The following is a 21342-nucleotide window of genomic DNA, read 5'->3' on the forward strand; positions in this document are numbered from 1 at the left end:
CCTGTCTTTAAACCTGCCAGTGACTCTCCCCTCACCGTCCATCCCCCCCCACTGCTAGAATAAGTCCAGGTGCCCTGTTGGGGCCATCCAAGCCACACAGGCTCTGGCCTCTTGTCAACTCTGCTTCTCTGGTACCATCTCTTCTCATTCTCACTAATTCTGCTGCAGAGCCATGCTGGCTTTTTCGTCTACCACACATACGTGCTTATTGCTGTCTCTGGGACTTTGCACTTCCTATAAAGCAAGAATACTGCCCTGCCTAGATCTTTTATTTTATTAAAAACCATTTTTTACGTTTATTTTTGAGAGAGAGAGACGGTGTGAGCGGGGATGGGGCAGAGAGAGAGAGAGAGCGAGGGGGACAGAGGACCCAGATAGCAGGCTCTGTGCTGACAGCAGAGAGCCCAATGTGGGGCTCGAACTCATGAACCATGAGATCATGACCTGAGCCCAAGCAGGACGTTTAACCGACTGAGCCACCCAGGTGCCCCTCCACCTAGTTTGTATGTCTGTCTTTTTCTCATCATTTAGGGCTAAACCAGGGTTCAGCAAGTTTACTTCTGCAAAGGGCCAGATGGTCTCTGTTGTTTAACACTCACTTCTGCTGCCGTAGCGCAAAAATAAAAAAATGAATGAGCATGGCCGTGTTCCAATAAAACTTTATTTATGTACACTGAAATTTGAATTCCATATAATTTTCATGTGTACAAAATATTCCTTTTTTATTTTTTAATGATTATTTTTATTTATTTTGAGGGAGGGAGAACGAGAGCAGGAAGGGGAAGGGAGAAAGAGAATCCCAAGCAGGCTCCTCACTGACTGCCCAGAGCCCGACGCAGGGCTTGAACTCATGAACAGCGAGATCATGACCTGAGCCGAAATCAAGAGTCATAGGCTTAACCAACTGAGCTACCCAGGTGCTCCCAAAATATTCTTCTTTGATTTCTTTTCAACCATTTAAAAATATTAAAAACCATTCTTAGCTCATGGACTGAACAAAAACAGGTGGCAGACCAGATTTAGCAAGTGACCCATAGTTTGCCAGCCCTTGGTGAAGCATCACTTTAGAGCAGCCTTTCCTGACCCCAGAAAATAACCCCCACAGTGAACTCCCATCATCCTATTGCCTTTGTCTCTTTATTTATTTGTTGTGTGTTTATTTTCTGTCTCCACCAGATCGTAGCCTCATGGGGCAGGAATTTTGTCAGTTTATCTTTAGAGTCTCATACAGTGCCTGGCAGTTCTCAGTAAATACTTGCTGAGTGAATGAATGCCAAGCATAGTTAAATCGTGGCTGTAGACTGCTATCTGGTCTCTATTTATTCAGTCTCTGTCCTATTCTGTGTGTGTGTGTGTGTGTGTGTGTGTGTGTGTGTGTGTGCGCGCGCGCGCGCGCGTGCGCTTCCAGGGTAAACTTCAAACAGAGCCCCGGCTTTTCTGCATTTGAGAACCGATGGTAGGTAGCTCCCTGCTGCTTATTGGACCAGCTTTGACCATACCATCCCAGATTTAACAAGGTTCTGTTACTTCATTTGTCTTTTATCTTGGCCCTGCTGTGGCTACCCCTTTGCAACCAAATCAGTTTCTACTAATTCCTGCATCTGGTTTTTTTCTCCATTATTCTGCCCTCCCATTTATTCTTAATTAGCCATTGTCCATGATTTATGTGCCTCAGAGCTGTGTTCTTCAAAACTGCTGTAGGTTCTGAGCCTCTTTGAAAGCTGGAGAAATCTGTCGTGTTTCTCATCTGACAGATCCCCATATAAACCAATTTTTGCCTGTCGTCTCAGAGAAGTTTCTCTCCTTACTCCTGCCCATAAACTTTTTTGCAGCTAAATCCTTGCTTAACCCCTTTCCTAGAAGAAGAGAATTTCCATCCCTTGTGCTTTGTATTCGTTCCCTCCCAGTGCTGATGCCTCCTTCTCCCAGTGCCTTTTCCGTTTATTACCGCTTTGCTTTTGAGGATTTTCAGCATCTTTTCTGCTGCTGTGTTCCCCTTTGGCATCTAAACATATTCCACTCAAGAACTAATCCGCCAGGGGCTCCTGGGTGGCCCAATGGGTTGAGTGTCCGACTTCAGCTCAGATCATGACCTCACTGTTTGTGGGTTTGAGCCCCACGTCAGACTCTGTGCTGACAGCGCGGAGCCTGCTTCAGATTCTGTCTTCCTCTCTCTCTCTGCCCCTCATGCTCTCTTTCTCTCAAAAATAAACATTAAAAACAAAATTAAAAAAAAAAAAATTCCTCCCAAGCTAGTCTTTCCCTATCTCTCAACTAGTCTGTACTCATTTCCATTTTGTCACTTTTTTTTTTTAAATGTTTTACTTCTTTTTGAGAGAGAGACAGAGTGCAAGCTGGGGAGGGCAGAGAGAGAGAGGGAGACAGAGTCTGAAGCAGGCTCCAGGCCCTGAGCTGTCAGCACAGAGCCCGATGCGGGGCTTGAACTCACGAACTGTGAGCCAAGCCATGTCCCCCCCCCCCCCCCCCCATTTTGTCACTTTCTAATCACACCTCTGCCCTTTGCGGTTCGTTTCCTCCTACCTCTAACGCTGCATTCAAGTCAGCTGTGCTAAGGTTAGAGATGCCCTCCCAGTTTTGTTACCCTACTGTACAAGTTTCAGTCCTTCCCCAACTTCCACTTGACCATCCCTTGCTATGTATTCCTTCCCTTGACTGTTGTGTACCTTTCCACGCATGACCTTCCTCTTGGCCCTTCCATCTCCATCTCCTTCCTTGGCTTCCCTTTCACCTTTGTGTTAAGTGTGGGTATTCTGTAGACATCTGCCTTTGCCCCTCCTCTTCTCTTTGGTGTTCTCTCTTTGGGTGATTCCATTTATACATAAAGGTTCAGAATTTATAAATATATTCTGTGAAAATAAATATATTTATTCGTGGACTCAGTTGTGCTTTCTCCAGATCATTATCCTATCTTACAACTTGGATGGACATTTCAAATTCAAATGTCTGAAGTGATCTCCCTTCCCACCTCTGTAAACCTTTCTTCTTCCTTGTATTCCCAATCTTGGTAAATATCACCACAAACTAATCAACCCAAGCCAAACACTCGCCAGTCTTTACTGATTCTTTCCTTTTCCTTAACCCTTCATATCAAAACTTTGTCCATTTTGCCTCCTGTCTGCGGAATCTGTCCTTTTCCTTCAACCCCCAATGCTGCTGCGGTCATTTTATAGCTGTTTCTCCTGCCTATGGTTTTAAAGGCAGTCTCTACGTACCCACAGCTGTCATAGTGATCTTTTGAAAATATCAATCTGATTCATACTTCTCTGCTGCCTGAAAGCATCACTGATCAGTTATAGCCTTCAGGATGAGGTCTGCACTTCCCTGAAGATAAACTTCAAACTCATGAAGTCATTTAACACCTTTTGAGATCTGCCTATGCCTTTTTCTCCCGTTCAATATCTGACACCCCTTTCGCACATCAGCTAGGGCCCCCTCAGCCATTCTAAACTGTTTGTAATTTCATTCCATGCCATGGTCTTTTGTACTTCTGTGGCTTTGTATGTACTCTTCTCTCTGCCTGCAATATCTCTCCCTGACCCTGACTTCTCATCCTTCAAAAGTTTTCATCCTTTCTGTAATGCCTTTCCTGACTCTTTCTCCTTGATTGGGTTCGTCTTTCTCTTGTGCTTCCATATTCTTTCCATTAGCAGGCAACACACTTGTATTCCATTAATTTAATCATCTATTCTTAACAGGCTAGCAGGTCCTGGAAAGCAGAAGCTGTTTTTTATCTTTATGAGCTGTCTTCAGGGTTCCTGAGTGGCTCAGTTAAGTGTCCAACTCTTTCTTGGCTTTGGCTCAGGTCATGATCTCACGGTTTTGTGGGTTCGAGCCCTGCATCCGGCTCTGTGCTGGCAGCACAGAGCCTGCTTGGGATTTTCTGTCTCCCTCTTTCTATCCCTCTGCCACTCACACTGTCTCTGTCTCAAAATCAATAAAATTAAAAAAAAATAAGGGGGGCACCTGGGTGGCTCAGTTGGTTAAGCCTCTGACTTCGGCTCAGGTCATGGTCATAATCTCACGGTTCGTGGGTTCAAGCCCCAAGTCAGGCTCTGCACTGGTGGTGCAGAGCCTTCTTGGGATTCTCTCTCTCTACCTCTATCTCTCTCTGCTCTTTCCTCATTTGCACTCTCTCTCAAAATAAATAAACTTTAAGAAATTCTTAAAAAAAAAAAAAAAAAAAGGAAATATATGAGCTGTCTTCATCCCTTAACCCAGAAAGGGGCTCACATATTTAAATGAATGAATGGTTGAATAGATGAATGAATTGCTTTTCTGTCCTGCTAGCTTGAGGACATTCTCCCTATGCATTCTTTCTTTGTTTTTCTAATGTTTATTTATTTTGAGAGAGAAAGCGGGGGAGGGGCAGAGAATCCCAAGGAGGCTCTACAGCTGTCAATAGAGAGCCTGACGCAGGGCAGAACTCCTGAACTGTGAGATCATAACCTGAGCAGAAACCAAGAGTCGGATGCTTAACCAACTGAGCCACCCAGGCATCCCTCCCTATGCATTCTTTTTTTTCTTTTTTTAAGTTTATTTTTGAAAAGAGAGCAAGCATGAGTGGGGGCGGGGCAGAGAGAGAGAGGGAGGGAGGATCCGGGCTCCACCCTGACAGCAGAGAGCCCACTGGGGAGCTCGAACTCCATGAACCTTGAGATCATGGCCTGAGCCAAGGTCAGATGCTTAACCGACTAAGCCACCCTGGTGCCCCTCTCCCTATGCATTTTTAAAAGGAAGAATCATATTGTTTAATTCTTTGGATTCCACCAGTATGTTCTATTACAGTGCTATTACCACAGTAGCTACTCAGTGTCTTATAAACAATTGTGTTTCTTTTATTTTCATTTTACATTTATGGAGTGCCAAGTTTGTGCCAGATACAGAAAAAATACAAAAATGAATAAGTACACTGTCCTTATCCTCAAAGAGTGAACACGCTAGAAAAGAAAACAAACAGGGAACATTTTTTAAAAATCCCTTATGCTAATTAAATACTAGTGATTATGTATACCTGTCTTTAAAATGCCACATCAGGACTTTGGTGTTTTAGAGCTTGTAGCAGGAGACACAGAGGGAAATATCCCAGCAGAAGCGACAGCTCTCTGGAATAAACTCCTAAAGGAACAGTGTTAAGTGTTACCGTTAAATTTTTTTAATGTTTATTTATTTTGAGAGAGAGTGTGAGCAGGGGCGGGGCAGAGAGAGAGGGAGACACAGAATCTGAAGCAGGCTCCAGGCTCTGAGCCGTCAGCACAGAGCCCGACTTGGGGCTCCAACCCACGAGCGAGATCATGACCTGAGCCAAAGTCGGACTCTCAACCAACTGAGCCACCCAGGTGCCCCAAGTGTTACTCTTTTTTAACTAGAACTGAAATACACCGTACGCTTCTTGTATGTGTCTTCACCTTCTTGAGTTGTTCTTCTTAATTGTCTTAGTCCTCCTGTGGCCTCCTCATATGGTGAAGCCAATATATGATGATATCAACAGTCAGAAGCTTCAAATTTCAAAGAATTTGGAACAGTTATGGTATTGGGGTGATTTTTGATGCTGTCTGTGGTTATTGATGTTAATCTTCAGTTGATTCAATGATGAACCTTTGTAGTTGAAAAAGTTTGATTATTCAGACTCTTGAGACTAAAATTTTGAAGGCCCAATGAGAAGATACTATTGCCAAGGGGCATGTCTGAGAAATCTACCACTTAATTCAAATTGTGATCTGAAGGGAGGAGGAGTCTCTTGCTAGAAAAGAAGGGTGTGAGCAGACTCATCCTAGACCTTAGTCATCTGAGGCTAGAAGAGGTTGAGCTCGTTTATTTAATGGAGAAGTTTTCAAAGTAGCTTTGGAACCTCCACCTTAGCCTGGGGAGGTGAACTCCAGGTGAGTATTTTGCCCTGACAATGGTAAATTGGGAAGAATCTAAGAGAGGAACCAAAAATCGATGTATTTTATTTAGTTGAGGGTGGGGAGGAAAGGCGTTGAGGTCGACCAGTTGAAAGTTTATCAGATCACTGGTGTTCCTGGGAACTGTGTCACATCTAATCACTGCGGATGGTTTAGGTCGATTACCTAAACTCTGATCGCTAATGCTGGAGTGGTGCCTGGTTACAGTACTGAGGGATGGAGATATATATTGCTGTCTTTTGGAAGGATTTTGAAATTTGTTGAATATTTCTCTATGAACCAAATACTAATATATAAGAGGAAGAATGAACTATTCCAAGATGTAAGCCAACTTTTCTTCCAGAATATGATTTTCATGGTATTTTATCCTTCCCTGGCATTGGTTTTTGAAAGCAAGAGTGACATTGTGAACCTGCCTGTCTGCCTTTAGATACTTCATGGGGTCAGGAATCATGTCTTAATTATCTTTGCATCTAGAGCAGATAGCATATAAAATGGCAGGCGTATAGACGGTTTTTGAATGAATGAACAGGTAAAAGAAATAATACTTTGTTTGAAAAGTTGGCTTGGTAGTACACAATTCCTTGAGACACAGAATTTCATGTATGTTTCTCAGATGTCTTCATTATATTTTATATATAAACATTGTTATCTGAATACTTACTTTGGGTTCACTTAGGTTCTCGTATGGAGAAAAAATATTCTTACTGCTCTAGTGCTTACAAATAAAACCAGACACAAAAACTTTAAAATTCTTTCATTAAAATAAAAGCCGTCAGGGGCGCCTGGGTGGCTCAGTCGGTTGAGCGTCCGACTTCGGCTCAGGTCATGATCTCACGGTTCGTGGGTTCGAGCCCCGGGTCAGGCTCTGTGCTGACAGCTCAGAGCCTGGAGCCCGCTTCCGATTCTGTGTCTCCCTCTCTCTCTGCCCCTCCCTGGCTCACACTCTGTCTCTCTCTCAAAAATAAATAAACATTAAAAAAAAAAATGTTGTAAATAATAAAAAATAAAAAAATAAAAACCGTCAAATGTCAAGACATTTATGAGTTAAGTGGAATTTAGTAAAGGTATACCTGGTAAAGGTACGCTGGAAGTTCTCAAATAACTGGTTACCTTCGAGTTAGGGGTATGGGTAATACAGACATTCTACACCGTTAACTATTTTTGCCATTAGGTTTCATTTAGGAAGTGACATTAGACAGCCCCATTGCATTCTTAATCACTGGAAGCTAAATATGATATCACAGTATTTTACTTGGCAGGTGTGTTTCTATGTTTGGAGAAAAGAAAGTGTTAAAATCTTGGCAGTCTGGTCTCCCAAGGACATCACTGTTCAGAAGGCATCGGTTTGATGACTCTTGCCTGGACTCTGTCTTGGAAGGCTGTGCTCATCAGGGAAAGCCATATTGAAAGGAGAAGTATGTGTGATGAATGGCCATTTGGGCCCCGTTCCCAGGAATACTTGACCATGTGTAGCATGGTGTCTCCTGTCGCCCGTCTCAGGACTGTCCGGGCTTATGATGCCACGGTGCCAAACGTGGAGTTAATTGCAGCTCCTTTTGTCGTCTTTTGTGTGTGTGTGTAGTCATTTTGCCTTAGCCTTTTGGTTTTTTGGACAAGTCTGAATCCTTGGGAAGCCAGCACTGTTACCTTGCTGGCTACATCTTCCAGGAACCCCACGTGTTAAAGGGTGTGATGGGAGCAAGATGAGAGGGAGGCAGGAAGGGCTTGCGTTGAGCACCCTCCTGTAGTAATTCTCTCCCAGCGCTTTCTCGGCTTGGCGTCTCTCCTTTTTTTTTTTTTAGAGCTCTTGGAATTGGAAGTTCAGAGTCAGAAGGCTAGGGCTCTTTAACATAACAATGATGGCTTTTGTTTTTGGCTTAACTGTCGGGATTATTTAAACAATGGGTAGTTATTTTTTTTAAGCAGGTTTGCAGAAGTCAACCTAGATTTCAAGTGAAAAGAAAGTTCTTGGGTAGAAGTGTAGCCTTTTTTCGACTACTCATTCTTTTCTCATTCCAACTACAAGATCACAAGGAAAGAGTTAACGCTTTCTGTCACGTTGGAAAGTACTTGCGAAATTTAGACACTGGCAGTTCAGTTACCACTCGCTAGCTCAGTAGTACTCTGTTTTGGAGCCCACTGTGATTAGGAGTTTGTAGTTACGTTTTGTGAAAAGTTTGAAATAGAGAAAAGTGACCCACTAAGATCGCTGATGGTGAACAGAGCAGTGTGGAGCTCTTCTAATTTTCAAGATTCATAATCTTTCATTACCTCACCTGTTGAGCACTTCACCCCATAGTTTATTATGTGCACAGTTGCTAGAACTCTCTCACGGCCACACTGGGAGCATAAAATTCAGGCATTTAGCATCGTTGTCCCCTGGCGAAGTGTTCGGAAATCTCCAGGTGTCTGTGACGTGTCTAGATCCACGTGTTTGTTCCATGAGGATGATGCAGGAAAAGAATGAGTAAAATCAAACTTTAAAGATCTGAAAAGAGTTAACTTTCATAGTAGTTGAAAGAATAGCTGGAGATGATTTACTTGGTTCCTTGAAATATTTATCATTTTAAATTGTCACTATTTTGGTAGGAAGTCTTTGTAACTACATGCATGATCTTGGGCAAGTCATTTGGCCCCTCAGAACTTCAGTTTCTGAAACCACATCAAGAAGAAGTAGGGTATGGATGTCGCCTTACAGTTTTCTGAGTGCTTTTACATAAATTACATAATTGACATAAATTATTTCGTTTACTCCTTACAACACTTCAGTAAAATTAAATCGAAATACAAAAGTAGTAAGAGACTTGTCTAATATATAGCCTGCAAGTGTGAGAACCAAGTCCTCGGTCAAGTCCTTCGTGCTCCTCAGTCGTGTCATGTGCTCACATGAGAGATTGGGATGGCCCCCTTCTAAAATTCTAAGGTACTGTCGTTCATTTATTTTTTTGTTTTTTATTTTTAAAAATTTTTTACAGCATTTGAGGCCACTTACCCTGGGCTGTTTTATTTGTCTGCTTTTTTTTTTTTTTTTTTCCCCTCAAGGTACATTTTAGGATTAACTATTTTAAATGTCCTTTTTCTAGCCAAAAGTACACTTAAAAAATTAACGGGGGGCACTTGGGTGGCCCAGTCGGTTGAGCGTCTGACTCTTAATTTTTAATTTTCTTACTTTTGGCTCAGGTCATGCTCTCACAGTTTTGTAGGTTCAGGTCTCCTTGGAATTCTCCCTCTCTTTGCCCCTCCCTAGCTCGCTCTGTCTCTGTCTCTCTCAAAATAAATAAATAGACTTAAAAAAAAAAATTAACAGTATGGGGGCCCCTGGCTGGTGTAGTCGGTAGAGGTAGAGCGTGAGACTCTTGATTTCTGGGTCGTGAGTTTGAGCCCCACGTTGGGTGGAGAGATGACTTAAAAATAAAATCTTAAAAAGAGATGAAGAGGTAGATTTATTCTCACTCACAAATGATATTCACGATGAAAACTTTAATGATGAGAGAAGATACTGTAAAAAGCAGGCCTACTTCGTACTTTTTAAATTTGGGTTTTACACGTTCTTGGAGTTACAGTGCCTTTCAGACAAATCTCTTTGAAGAGGACAATTTCAGGTTTTTCTTAAATAGTTAAAGGCGTGAATAATGTTAACAACATCAGAACAAGCAACTTAGATTCTAAGAACCGTTTCTCAGTTATGTCGTGTGCAAAGCCTCGGACCCAAACATTGTGCTACTCAAAGCATTCAGATTTAAGAGCTGAACCTGCTAATTTGTCTAAAAGGTTGTATGTATCTTTTCATAGCTTCCTGGTGAATAAGTGGTTAAACAGATTAGCACCTGACTGTAGCCTTAAACTAACTGGGGAAGCAACTTTGCAGAAAATCCAGATGTTGTCCATATGCATGTGGTCTTTGCTCTTGAGAGGAAAATCTGGGGGCTTTAATTGTTGGAACATAGCTTGGGTCTTGGCTTATCAGTATACATTGGAGGTTCAAGAAAATCTGTCTTTCGATCTTTATTTTATTCTTGTTTTTTGTGGATTTTGTTTCGGGAATCTGAAATTCTCTCTCTCGTCTCTCCTCTGGAAAGAACTCAGTTTCTGAGTCAGTGAATTTCTGTTCATCAGTTTGTTTAAATAGACCACCTTTCTTGAGAACTCGTCCGAAATAAGTTAAATCCTTAAGGATTTTTTTGAAAGGGCAGGTTGAAAATTAGAGGTAAGGGAAGTTTTTGCCTTTTGCCTTTCCCAGGAGTAACTGAGAATAAGATGCTTCCCTAAGTTATTCTTGAATGCATTTCATCCTGTATGCGGTCAATTCATGATCCCTTTCACAAATGCTGCTGCCCACCATTAAGTCTCTTATCACAGGGCATTTTCAAACGATGCCATAAAATGCATGTTGAGAATCTTTGGATCTCAAATGTATAGAAATCACATCTAAATGTCAATTCCTGAGTTAAGGAACTGACAATTATGGCAATTTCAGTCTCTTCTATTAATATTTAGTAGACAAGCGATTATGGTATTGTTTATTTTATTCTTTATGTGTGCGTAGACTTAACTACTTGTTGAAAAGATTTGTTTGTTTTATTGGGGCTGTGTATTTCTGCCATTGAACTGATTTGCTTACTTGAATTAAAGTCGTTCTTTAATTGTTTTGGGCTGTATCTACAGTTTGAAATTTAGGACTATCCCCTGTGTACTATGCACCAAAGATGACATTTCAATGCATTGTTCAAATACTACACAGCTCCTATTTGTCTGTAATGAAGCTATATGACTGGGTCCATTTATTTCAATATCAGTTATTTTATATTATCCATATAAATGATAATGATTAATATATAGAGTCTGATTTTCCAAATTCATTTGTGTCTCCTCTGGGCATTTCTTTGGGATATGTTCACACCCATGTTTTTGTTTCTGATTTTAAAATAATTTTCCTTTGTTGTAGGATGAGCAGTTCTTAGGTTTTGGCTCAGATGAAGAAGTCCGAGTACGAAGTCCCACAAGGTCTCCTTCAGGTATGGCCAGTTAAGTGCTCGGTGCCTTTTGTTTATGAAAAAGACCGTGGCTTCCCCTTGCCTTCTTTGCATTTAAAGGATGATCTTAAATACCGGGGTTTTCTTTGTGCATCCTTGCCTTTCCCTCACACTGAGTAGGAGATGGCTTATGAACTAGACCTCTTTACGGGGCTCTTTGTCAGGCCGCTTCTGCCTTATTCTTTATTATGCTTCCCTGTGGGAACCACTTGAGGCATGGGAGGCTGGGAGGGTTGATTTCCATGGAATGACTGAAAAACCAGGGAGTTGCATTGAAGGTAACCTTGAATGAGCATCCTCAGATTCTTGTGTTTTGAATGATAACGGTAGTAGATGCAACTGCGGGAATAATCTGGCTATTTTTTACAGATGAAATTTGGTCTACTGTTGTCAAAGAAATAAAAACAAAATATTAGCACTGTATGAAACTATTTTATGTGATCCTTCAAAGGCTGTATTAAAATAAAATAAAAATGATATGGGGGTATCATTTTTATTTTTCCATAAATAAGTTTCCATTTATAAGCAATATTTGTCACTGTTCTCGCCAAGAAAATATCTAGAATGTCTTGAAATTCTAGACTTATGGCAGTTTCCTGAGAGACAATCCTCGGTGGAAATAACATGTAATGGCTTGCAGAATTCCATTCTGTATAGGAGAAGGCTATGAGTCTTTTGATGAAAAAAACATTCCCCATCTGTGCTGCCATTCTGACTTCTCGTTTGGTTTTCTTTGCTCTGATTTGGGTAGACAGTCTAGTTAAATGTGATGTTCTTAGGTGGTTTTGCTCTTTGACACTGACTTAGTTTGTCATGTATGTTAGTTAGCATTTGAGTTTCACCTAAGACTCACCGTATGTGTGTCGTAATTTGTTTCAAACACGTAAGTTGACAGTTTCTTTTTTCCCAAATGGTGGTAGTATTGCCATCCCAGCTGGGAGGAGTTACCCAGCAGTATCATGAGATCTGTGCTACTTACACCATAGCCACGTTCTCCTTGAGTTGCGATGAAATCTTAAAACTTCCTATAGGAACATGATTTTAGAGACCATCTGGTCGAACCCTTCCTCTGTAGATGACAAAATGAGGTCCAGAAAATACACGACGCAGTTGCTCATAACCGACTTAGGACTCCTTCGTGTGTGTTGAGTTTTGTGGAAATCAGCAACAGGGCCAAGCTTCTCTCTGTTCTGGTTTTTCACGTGTTCATTTAAAAAAATTCTTTTTAAAAGTGGTTAGAAGAGGTTTTCAGAATCAACAAAGCCCTATGAGTGGCCAGGTTTAAGTCTACCATGATGATAAGGAATCTTGTGATAAACTTCTGGGTAGAAGTTTATTTTGTGAATTCACAACCATTTCTTAATGGTCCCCCCCCCCCCCCATTGGCTATCAGTCTACCCTGAATATTGTCTTGTTTTTGTTTTTGTTTTAAGCCATCTGAATATACTTCATTATTTAAGAAATGAAAACGTCTTTTTGTTGTTGTCTCCTAGTCCATTACTTTTGTTGTAATTAGTATATATGGAGAATGGATTTGTGAATTCTTAATGTATTAAAAAAGGAAGTTGCAAGTTAATTGGTGAGAAAAAGCATTTATATTTAGAAAGCCCAGCAGTGAGACCTTTGTTGATTTCTGTTCTGTTAGAAAGTGGGTCCTGTAGTCTCAAATGCTCATCATACTGGCCTGAATCTCTTTTGCTGCCTGTTAGGGGAGATTTTCGTTTCAGAAGAATGTTGTCATATAAAACATTGGAAAGTCACGAGGGAGGAGAAGATGTGATAGACCAGGAAACTCTTAATACATTTAGAAAATATAGGTATAAACAAAGAATTTTCGAAAACAGCCTTGTTTTCTCACATCTCTTGATAAGTGGCAAATTGAGCTGATTTATAAATTGGCAAATTCCTTTTAGTTAGAATAGAAGAAGTCTGATTTATGAATTCGTTGATTTGTTTTTGACATCAACTAGAGTTAAATCTTTTTTGTCACTTGGGACTAACTACTTCAAGAACCTGTAAGTAGGGGAATAGATTAATGGACACATCATCATCTTCCTTCACTCATTAGTTCACATGCCGCTGAGTTCAGTGATCTTATTCTGATGTCTCCAGAATGAATATTTTTCTATCTAGTGAAGCTTTCTTAGTTTACTTTGACAAAACAGATTGCAAATGTAGGAAGCCGAGCTGCCCAGGTGTTTTCCCTACGGAAGTTACGCTATTGATTGAAGAGCTCCTTGTTCAAATTTATTTCGCTGAAAATAAAAAAAAAAATTTCGCTGAAAAGATGGGATGTTTCTACAAACATGTTCTCAAATATTAATCTTAGAGGCTAGGACACGGAAAAGGTGGCAGCTTTTTTTTTAAACCTTTTTTTTTTTTTTTTTAATTAAAAAAAAACCTCCTTGCTCACCTGAAGTTGTAGGAAAATTCGTTTCGCATATTAATCAAAATCTCTTATCATTATCTTAGTTTTTCTGTCAAATGTTCTAGGTGGAATGTTATTGACTTGGTTTCTTTGAGGCAAGTTTTTGTTGGAAGGAAACTAAACCCAATTAAGGTGTTTTATTGACTCACTAGACCCAGCTAGAGGTCCGTACAAAATGACTTGTGCTAAAAGTGTATTCAGCTTAGTAGCGACCTGAACTACAAAGCTAAATATATGCTCTCCATTGTTTAATTTTTATACACAGTTAAAACTAGCCCTCGAAAGCCTCGCGGGAGACCCAGAAGTGGCTCTGACCGGAATTCGGCTCTCCTCTCAGACCCGTCTGTGTTTTCCCCTCTAAATAAATCGGAGACCAAATCTGGAGATAAGATCAAGAAGAAAGATTCTAAAAGCATAGAAAAGAAGAGAGGAAGACCCCCCACCTTCCCTGGAGTAAAAATCAAAATAACACACGGAAAGGACATTTCAGAGCTACCAAAGGGAGGCAAAGAAGATAGCTTGAAAAAGATTAAACGGACACCTTCTGCTACGTTTCAGCAAGCCACAAAGATTAAAAAATTAAGAGCAGGTAAACTCTCTCCTCTCAAGTCTAAGTTTAAGACAGGGAAGCTTCAAATAGGAAGGAAGGGGGTACAGATTGTCCGACGGCGAGGAAGGCCTCCATCCACAGAAAGGATAAAGACCCCTTCCGGCCTCCTCATTAACTCTGAACTGGAAAAGCCCCAGAAGGTCCGGAAGGACAAGGAAGGAACACCTCCACTCACAAAAGAAGATAAGACAGTAGTCAGACAAAGCCCTCGAAGGATTAAGCCGGTTAGGATTATTCCTTCTTCTAAAAGGACAGATGCGACAATTGCTAAGCAGCTCTTGCAGAGGGCGAAAAAGGGGGCTCAGAAGAAAATCGAGAAAGAAGCGGCCCAGCTGCAAGGCAGAAAGGTGAAGACACAGGTCAAGAACATCCGGCAGTTCATTATGCCTGTCGTCAGTGCCATCTCCTCGCGCATCATTAAAACCCCTCGGCGGTTCATAGAGGATGAGGATTATGACCCTCCAATTAAAATTGCCCGACTCGAGTCTACCCCGAACAGCAGATTCAGTGCCACGTCCTGTGGGTCTTCTGAAAAATCAAGCGCGGCTTCTCAGCACTCCTCTCAAATGTCTTCGGACTCCTCCCGATCCAGTAGCCCCAGCGTCGATACCTCCACAGATTCTCAGGCCTCGGAGGAGATCCAGGTACTTCCTGAAGAGCGGAGCGATACCCCCGAAGTTCACACCCCACTGCCTATTTCCCAGTCCCCAGAAAACGACGGCAACGACAGGAGGAGCAGAAGGTATTCCGTGTCCGAGAGGAGTTTCGGGTCGAGAGCAACGAAAAAAACTGTCCACCCTGCAAAGTGCCCCCCAGCAGCAGCCCTCCTCCTCTCCGCCTCCGCCCCTGCTCACCCCACCCCCGCCGCTGCAGCCGGCCTCCAGCATCTCTGACCACACACCTTGGCTCATGCCTCCCACCATCCCCTTAGCATCACCATTTTTGCCTGCTTCTGCCGCTCCCATGCAAGGGAAGCGAAAGTCGATCTTGCGAGAACCGACGTTTAGGTGGACCTCTTTAAAGCATTCTAGGTCAGAGCCACAGTACTTTTCCTCAGCAAAGTATGCCAAAGAAGGTCTTATTCGCAAACCCATATTTGATAATTTCCGACCCCCTCCGCTGACTCCTGAGGACGTTGGCTTCGCGTCGGGTTTCTCTCCATCTGGTACTGCTGCTTCAGCCCGATTGTTTTCACCGCTCCACTCCGGAACAAGGTTCGATATGCACAAAAGGAGCCCTCTTCTGAGAGCTCCCAGATTTACTCCAAGCGAGGCTCACTCTAGAATATTTGAGTCTGTAACCTTGCCTAGTAATCGGACTTCTGCTGGAACGTCTTCTTCAGGAGTGTCCAACAGAAAAAGGAAGAGGAAAGTCTTTAGTCCCATTCGATCTGAACCAAGATCTCCTTCTCACTCCATGAGGACAAGAAGCGGAAGGCTTAGCACTGCTGAGCTGTCACCTCTCACCCCGCCGTCTTCTGTCTCTTCCTCGTTAAGCATATCTGTTAGTCCTCTTGCCACTAGTGCCTTAAACCCAACTTTTACTTTTCCTTCTCATTCCCTGACTCAGTCTGGGGAGTCTGCGGAGAAAAGCCAGAGACCAAGGAAGCAGGCTAGTGCTCCGGCAGAGCCGTTTTCATCCAGCAGCCCCTCTCCTCTCTTCCCTTGGTTTACCCCAGGCTCTCAGACTGAGAGAGGGAGAAATAAAGACAAGGCCCCTGAGGAGCTGTCCAAAGATCGAGATGCTGACAAGAGCGTGGAGAAGGACAAGAGTAGAGAGCGAGACCGGGAGAGAGAAAAAGAGAATAAGCGGGAGTCGAGGAAAGAGAAAAGGAAAAAGGGATCAGAGATTCAGAGTAGTTCTGCATTGTATCCTGTGAGTAGGGTTTCCAAAGAGAAGGCCGTTGGTGAAGATGCTGCCACTTCATCTTCCGCCAAAAAAGCAACAGGGCGGAAGAAGTCTTCGTCGCTTGATTCTGGGACTGATATGGCCTCCGTGACTCTTGGGGACACAACAGCTGTCAAAACCAAAATACTTCTAAAGAAGGGGAGAGGAAATCTGGAAAAAAACAACTTGGACCTCGGCCCAACTGCCCCATCCCTGGAGAAGGAGAAAACCCTCTGCCTTTCCACTCCTTCATCTAGCACTGTTAAACATTCCACTTCCTCCATAGGCTCCATGTTGGCTCAGGCAGACAAGCTTCCAATGACGGACAAGAGGGTTGCCAGCCTCCTAAAAAAGGCCAAAGCCCAGCTCTGCAAGATTGAGAAGAGTAAGAGTCTTAAACAAACTGACCAGCCCAAAGCACAGGTACTCTTTTCCATCTTGCCTGTTAAAAGTCAACAGCTCCTTCTGTGAGCAAGTTTTAGGCGAAGGGTTTCCGTGACATCTAGTTACGGGAATCAGGAGAAGGGCAGAGGAGGTGGGGGCACTCGCACCGGTCCTTCAAGGACTGGTAGGATTTTGATAGGTGGGAGATGAGAGGGGAGAACATTCTAAACAGAGGGCACTGTGTGGGTAGAGAGGCAGAAGTACGAAGAGGAACGGCAACAGCGGCGGATCGCTGGACTGGGACACACAGGAAGGTGGTGAATTAAGACTGAAAGGCAGTTTGGGGCCACTTGACAGAATGCTGACTTGTTTGTGCTTAATGGGTTTGGTGTAATGGAATCTGTGACTTAATTTTGAAGGTGCGTTTTTGTACTCAAATTGTTTTGCTATTGTTTACTACAGAAAACGGGGGTGGGGGGATTCTCTTCCTCTGAGTACTGAGTGATTAGCGCCACAGATAATAGGGCGTTTGTGGACTACAAATGAGAAGCGCTTAGCCTGAGCGCTGTAGGATTCAGTTAGTTAAGATGATGACAAACAAATTTTACAGAGAACAGCATTATTAATTTTTTACGTCTTACTATTTTTTTCACAAAGTGAGCTCAGGCACCAGCCTTTTCAGAGAAAGCCCACCGATCTTCAGGTTCTTTTTTAAAATTGCCATGTAGTAGGTCCATATTCATGCCAACCCACCAAGTTAGATTTAGACGGCCACACACTTAGGTTTATTCATGTTACTCAGCCAAGGGCCATATTGACATTTAGCAGTTTCATCAGTTGAGAGTTCTAGCGGGAACACGATGGGATTTGTTTCTGACACCGTGTGGGGTGGTTTTTGGTTAGCCTCCTAGTGATAGGAGCAGTGGCTCTTTAAAGTGCGAGACGTTTCTGTTTAGAGCTGTGGCCTTGTATCCGTACATTTGTAAGCTGTTCCCCCTACCCCTCTGTTGATCAGGGAAATAGAAGAAATAGTCTGTGACTGGATAAGCCTTGTTAACTGCAGACCAAACTTTTTGATAATATAGATTGGCAGCTTGAATTTTGATGGGAACTTTAAAGCAGTAGTATAATCGGGAATAAAAACTTAGTTCATTTTTTTTTTAAGTTTATTTATTCATTTTTGAGAGAGAGAGAAAGCATGAGCAGGGGAGGGGCAGAGAGAGAGGAGAGAGAGGGACTTCCAAGCAGACTCTGTGCTGTCAGCTCAGAGCCTGACTCGGCTCGATCTCACAAACTGAGATCATGACCTGAGATGGAATCAAGAGTCGGACGCTTAACCAACTGAGCCACCCAGGCATCGCCTAGTTTCTGGGGTTTTTTGGCTTTTTGTTTTTTAAAGCCCCACCCCCTTTTTTTGCTGCCAGTTTTAGGATACAGAAGTAGTCGGTTTCTGCAGATTGTCATGGCTTATCAGCTGGGAATAACTAGGGTTGTATGTGTTGATTTTAGATTGTAATAAGCAAAACGAGTCTACCTTGGCTTCAGTTAATTACATTTTCAACATGTGTGGTTGCTGTTGTTTGTTTTGACTTGCCTCTTATTCAGGGTCAAGAGAGTGATTCATCAGAGACCTCTGTGCGAGGACCCCGCATTAAACATGTCTGCAGAAGAGCTGCTGTTGCCCTTGGCCGAAAACGAGCTGTGTTTCCTGATGACATGCCCACCCTGAGTGCCTTACCATGGGAAGAACGAGAAAAGATTTTGTCTTCCATGGGGAATGACGGTAGGTCAGGGAATGCCGGCCTCAGAGTCTAAGCAGACGTTTGATTTGTTTGCTGATCATTCTGGGGACGCCTAGTAGGCTCTTCGTAGCATTATGTGTTAGTCTGGGTTTCTCCAAAAAACAAATGGCAAGGGTGCATTCAGTGGGTAAGGATTATACTAGAGAAAATGGCCTGAGAGAAAAAATGGGGAGGGAGCTGGGGAAGGCTGGGGGAACTATCAGACCGCTTTGCAAGTCTGATCCCTATGAAAGAGAAAGGGGAGGAGGGTTGGACAGAATCTTCCCAGACTGTTTTCCCAGAGAGTTTGGCAAGGCTGTCGAGGAGTCCCTGGGCAGAAGTGGACTGTCAGAGTAGTTATGTGTCTCCCAGGACCAGCCCGCCTCAGTGTCCCTGCCATGCTCGGTCACTGCCTAAGAGAGACCCTCATGGTAAGTGTGGCCTCTGTGATGCACTGGATTTCAGAGCACAGCAGTTGGGGCCCTTGGTCACTTAGTCACATGCCCCGTGGTTGGAGGTCTGAGGTACATTCTCATGGTTGCATTTAGATGCTGGGTGACTGCTCATATAAAATGTAGAGGTTTAGAGAATCTTAGGAAGCACTCAGTTCATATTTAAGTTAGACTGTGTGGTGTTCTCAGTGTCTGGATTTCTGCTTTCATCAAGCTGTAAGGTATAGACATTTTTAAACATTTAAAGAATTATCTGTGATGGGATATTTTTATTATGCCACATTTCATTTTTGGAGTCCCAATTAAAATGAGGCTCGCGTGTATATAACAACATCTGTGGATTTTGAGGACCCCCCCCCCTCTGCTCCCAAGAAGGAACTAGATGCTCCCTGATAACTAACGCCCCGTTTCTTTAACAGACAAGTCATCAATTGCTGGCTCAGAAGATGCTGAACCTCTTGCTCCACCCATCAAACCAATTAAACCCGTTACCAGAAACAAGGCGCCTCAGGAACCTCCAGTAAAGAAGGGACGACGGTCCAGGCGGTGTGGGCAGTGTCCCGGCTGCCAGGTGCCTGAGGACTGTGGTGTTTGTACTAATTGCTTAGACAAGCCCAAGTTTGGTGGCCGAAATATAAAGAAGCAGTGCTGCAAGTGAGTGGGGGTCTTACTCTGAGGCGGTGGCCTCTCAGCCGTGAAGGTTGTGTGTTTATGCCTGGTTTGTGGCAGGGACGCAGCAGAAAACTGAATGTGGTGGTAATGAGTCCCCTTGAGGTGCAAGGTTAAGTTGCCCAGCTGGATTTTGTGACGTGGCTAGGTTTGGGCTGCCCTTCAGTAAGAAATAGTCTGGGGCAGTGCTGTCCAGGGGAACGTCCCGCTGCAAGTAGGAATGTTCTCGGCTTAGTTCAGTGTGGTAGCCATTAGCCAAACGTAAAACACTTGAAGTGTGGTTAGTATAACTCAGGAACCACATACTTAATTGCATTTCATGTTAATTAAATTTAAATAGCCACACGGGCTGACAAATCTGTGGGGCACCTGGGCCGCTCTGTCGGTTAAGCGTCCGACTTTTGATCTCAGCTTGGGTCTTGATCTCAGGGCCGTGAGTTCAAGCCCTGTATTGGGCTCCACGCTGGGTGTGGAGCCTACTTAAAAAAAAGAAGAGAAAAGAAAAAAAACCTGATAAATTATATGTTTATATTTTATATATTGTATAAATTATATATAGGCCACATATATATGTAATATTTACATATACTCGATCTATCATTTATATATAATTTACATATATATTATAATATTATCTGTATAAATTTTCAAGTCAACTGACATCATGGCATTCAGGACATTGTGGTGATATGTTAGTAGAAAACTCTTGGCTTTCTTTCTTTTTTTTTTAATTTTTTTTTTTTTAACATTTATTTATTTTTGAGACAGAGAGAGACAGAGCATGAACGGGGGAGGGGCAGAGAGAGAGGGAGACACAGAATCGGAAGCAGGTTCCAGGCTCTGAGCCATCAGCCCAGAGCCCGACGCGGGGCTCCAACTCACGGACCGCGAGATCGTGACCTGAGCTGAAGTCGGACGCTTTAACCGACTGAGCCACCCAGGCGCCCCAACTCTTGGCTTTCTAACTCCTGGAATATTTTCATGCACATGGGATTTTTGATCTGAAAGTTTTGATTACTCGATCTTTTCCCCTTGTTTTAGTCAGCTTATGGATGCACTTTCTGCTCTCTGGGATAATTTGTTTGAAGTGAATCGAGACGTTTGCACAGACAGAAATGTTGGTGACTGAGCATAAGGAGCACAGTGCCCAGACAAGGAGGAGATGTTAGCAGTAGGTATTTGCTGAGTGAATGGCAGCACGACAGTGATTTATAGAAAACGTGGTTGGGAGCAAGTACTTCAGGGGAGACAGTGTCTAGGAGACCGTAAGTAGTTCTGTGCTTTGGTTTAGTCTGTCCTTAAGCAGGAATCTTGCCTCCGTCCAGTTAGTAGAAAGAAGTGAGATAATTCACTGATCAGCAGAAAGGTACCTGACTGCAAGATAAACCTGCACTATAATTTAGGGGTTGACATGGATTTAGACTTCAAGTTAAGTTTCAGTTTCACTAAGTTGAGGGGTGGAATATATACAAAGCCCTGAGATAGACCTATAGCATTGTAGTCGCAGAGGCCTTGTTGGTTAATTTCAGTCCATTTGTATTTAGATTACTATATGAATATTAATCTCCTAAGGGAGCAGAACCGATCTGACTACAAGAAATACCAGCTGATCATTTTGTGTGTGGTGCTGGTCAGTACTAGGTGATAAGAAATTTGAGTCCGTTTCAAAAATAATTTGATACTGGCTCCTTTCAGAGCCTACAGGTAGGTAAAATTGCTGATTGAAGCATTCAAAGGCTCAGATTGAATCTGAGCAATCAACAGTGCCTTTTTTCAACTCTCAGAATGCACCTGAATAAAGGTTCACTGATTCTCGCAGGCCAATTGACACTTGTTTCAACTGCCTTCTTCTAAATGTAGTTTACTTTATGATATCCCTTGTCATCCTAGGATGAGAAAATGTCAGAATCTACAGTGGATGCCTTCCAAAGCCTACCTTCAGAAGCAAGCAAAAGGTAGTGTTGTAGAAAGATCTTCCCCAAATGCTTCCTGCTTTAATGCCATACAATCGTGTGCATCTAGCGTAAAGAGAATGCTAATTTGTTGTTGTTGTTGTTGTTGTTTAAGTACCGCTCTTTCCCAGCAAGTTGGTGTTTGTGGAAGCTGGATGGTAGTTACATGAGGGTTCATTTTATTATTTCCTTTACCTTGAAATTTTCCATAATAAAAAA

General features: G+C 42.7%; 1 protein-coding gene across 1 annotated transcript in view; it reads left to right on the forward strand.

Annotated features, from left to right (window-relative positions):
* KMT2A (lysine methyltransferase 2A) overlaps positions 1-21342 on the forward strand; it is an 83232-nt gene that overhangs the window by 16691 nt on the left and 45199 nt on the right. The window contains 6 exon segments of the mRNA XM_042959470.1: positions 10873-10942; positions 13654-14780; positions 14782-16308; positions 17875-18052; positions 18922-19156; positions 21062-21126. Coding sequence (XP_042815404.1) covers positions 10873-10942; positions 13654-14780; positions 14782-16308; positions 17875-18052; positions 18922-19156; positions 21062-21126 — 3202 coding nt within the window.

The sequence above is a fragment of the Panthera tigris genome, chromosome D1 (assembly GCF_018350195.1).
Source record: "Panthera tigris isolate Pti1 chromosome D1, P.tigris_Pti1_mat1.1, whole genome shotgun sequence".
Lineage (NCBI taxonomy): Eukaryota > Metazoa > Chordata > Mammalia > Carnivora > Felidae > Panthera > Panthera tigris.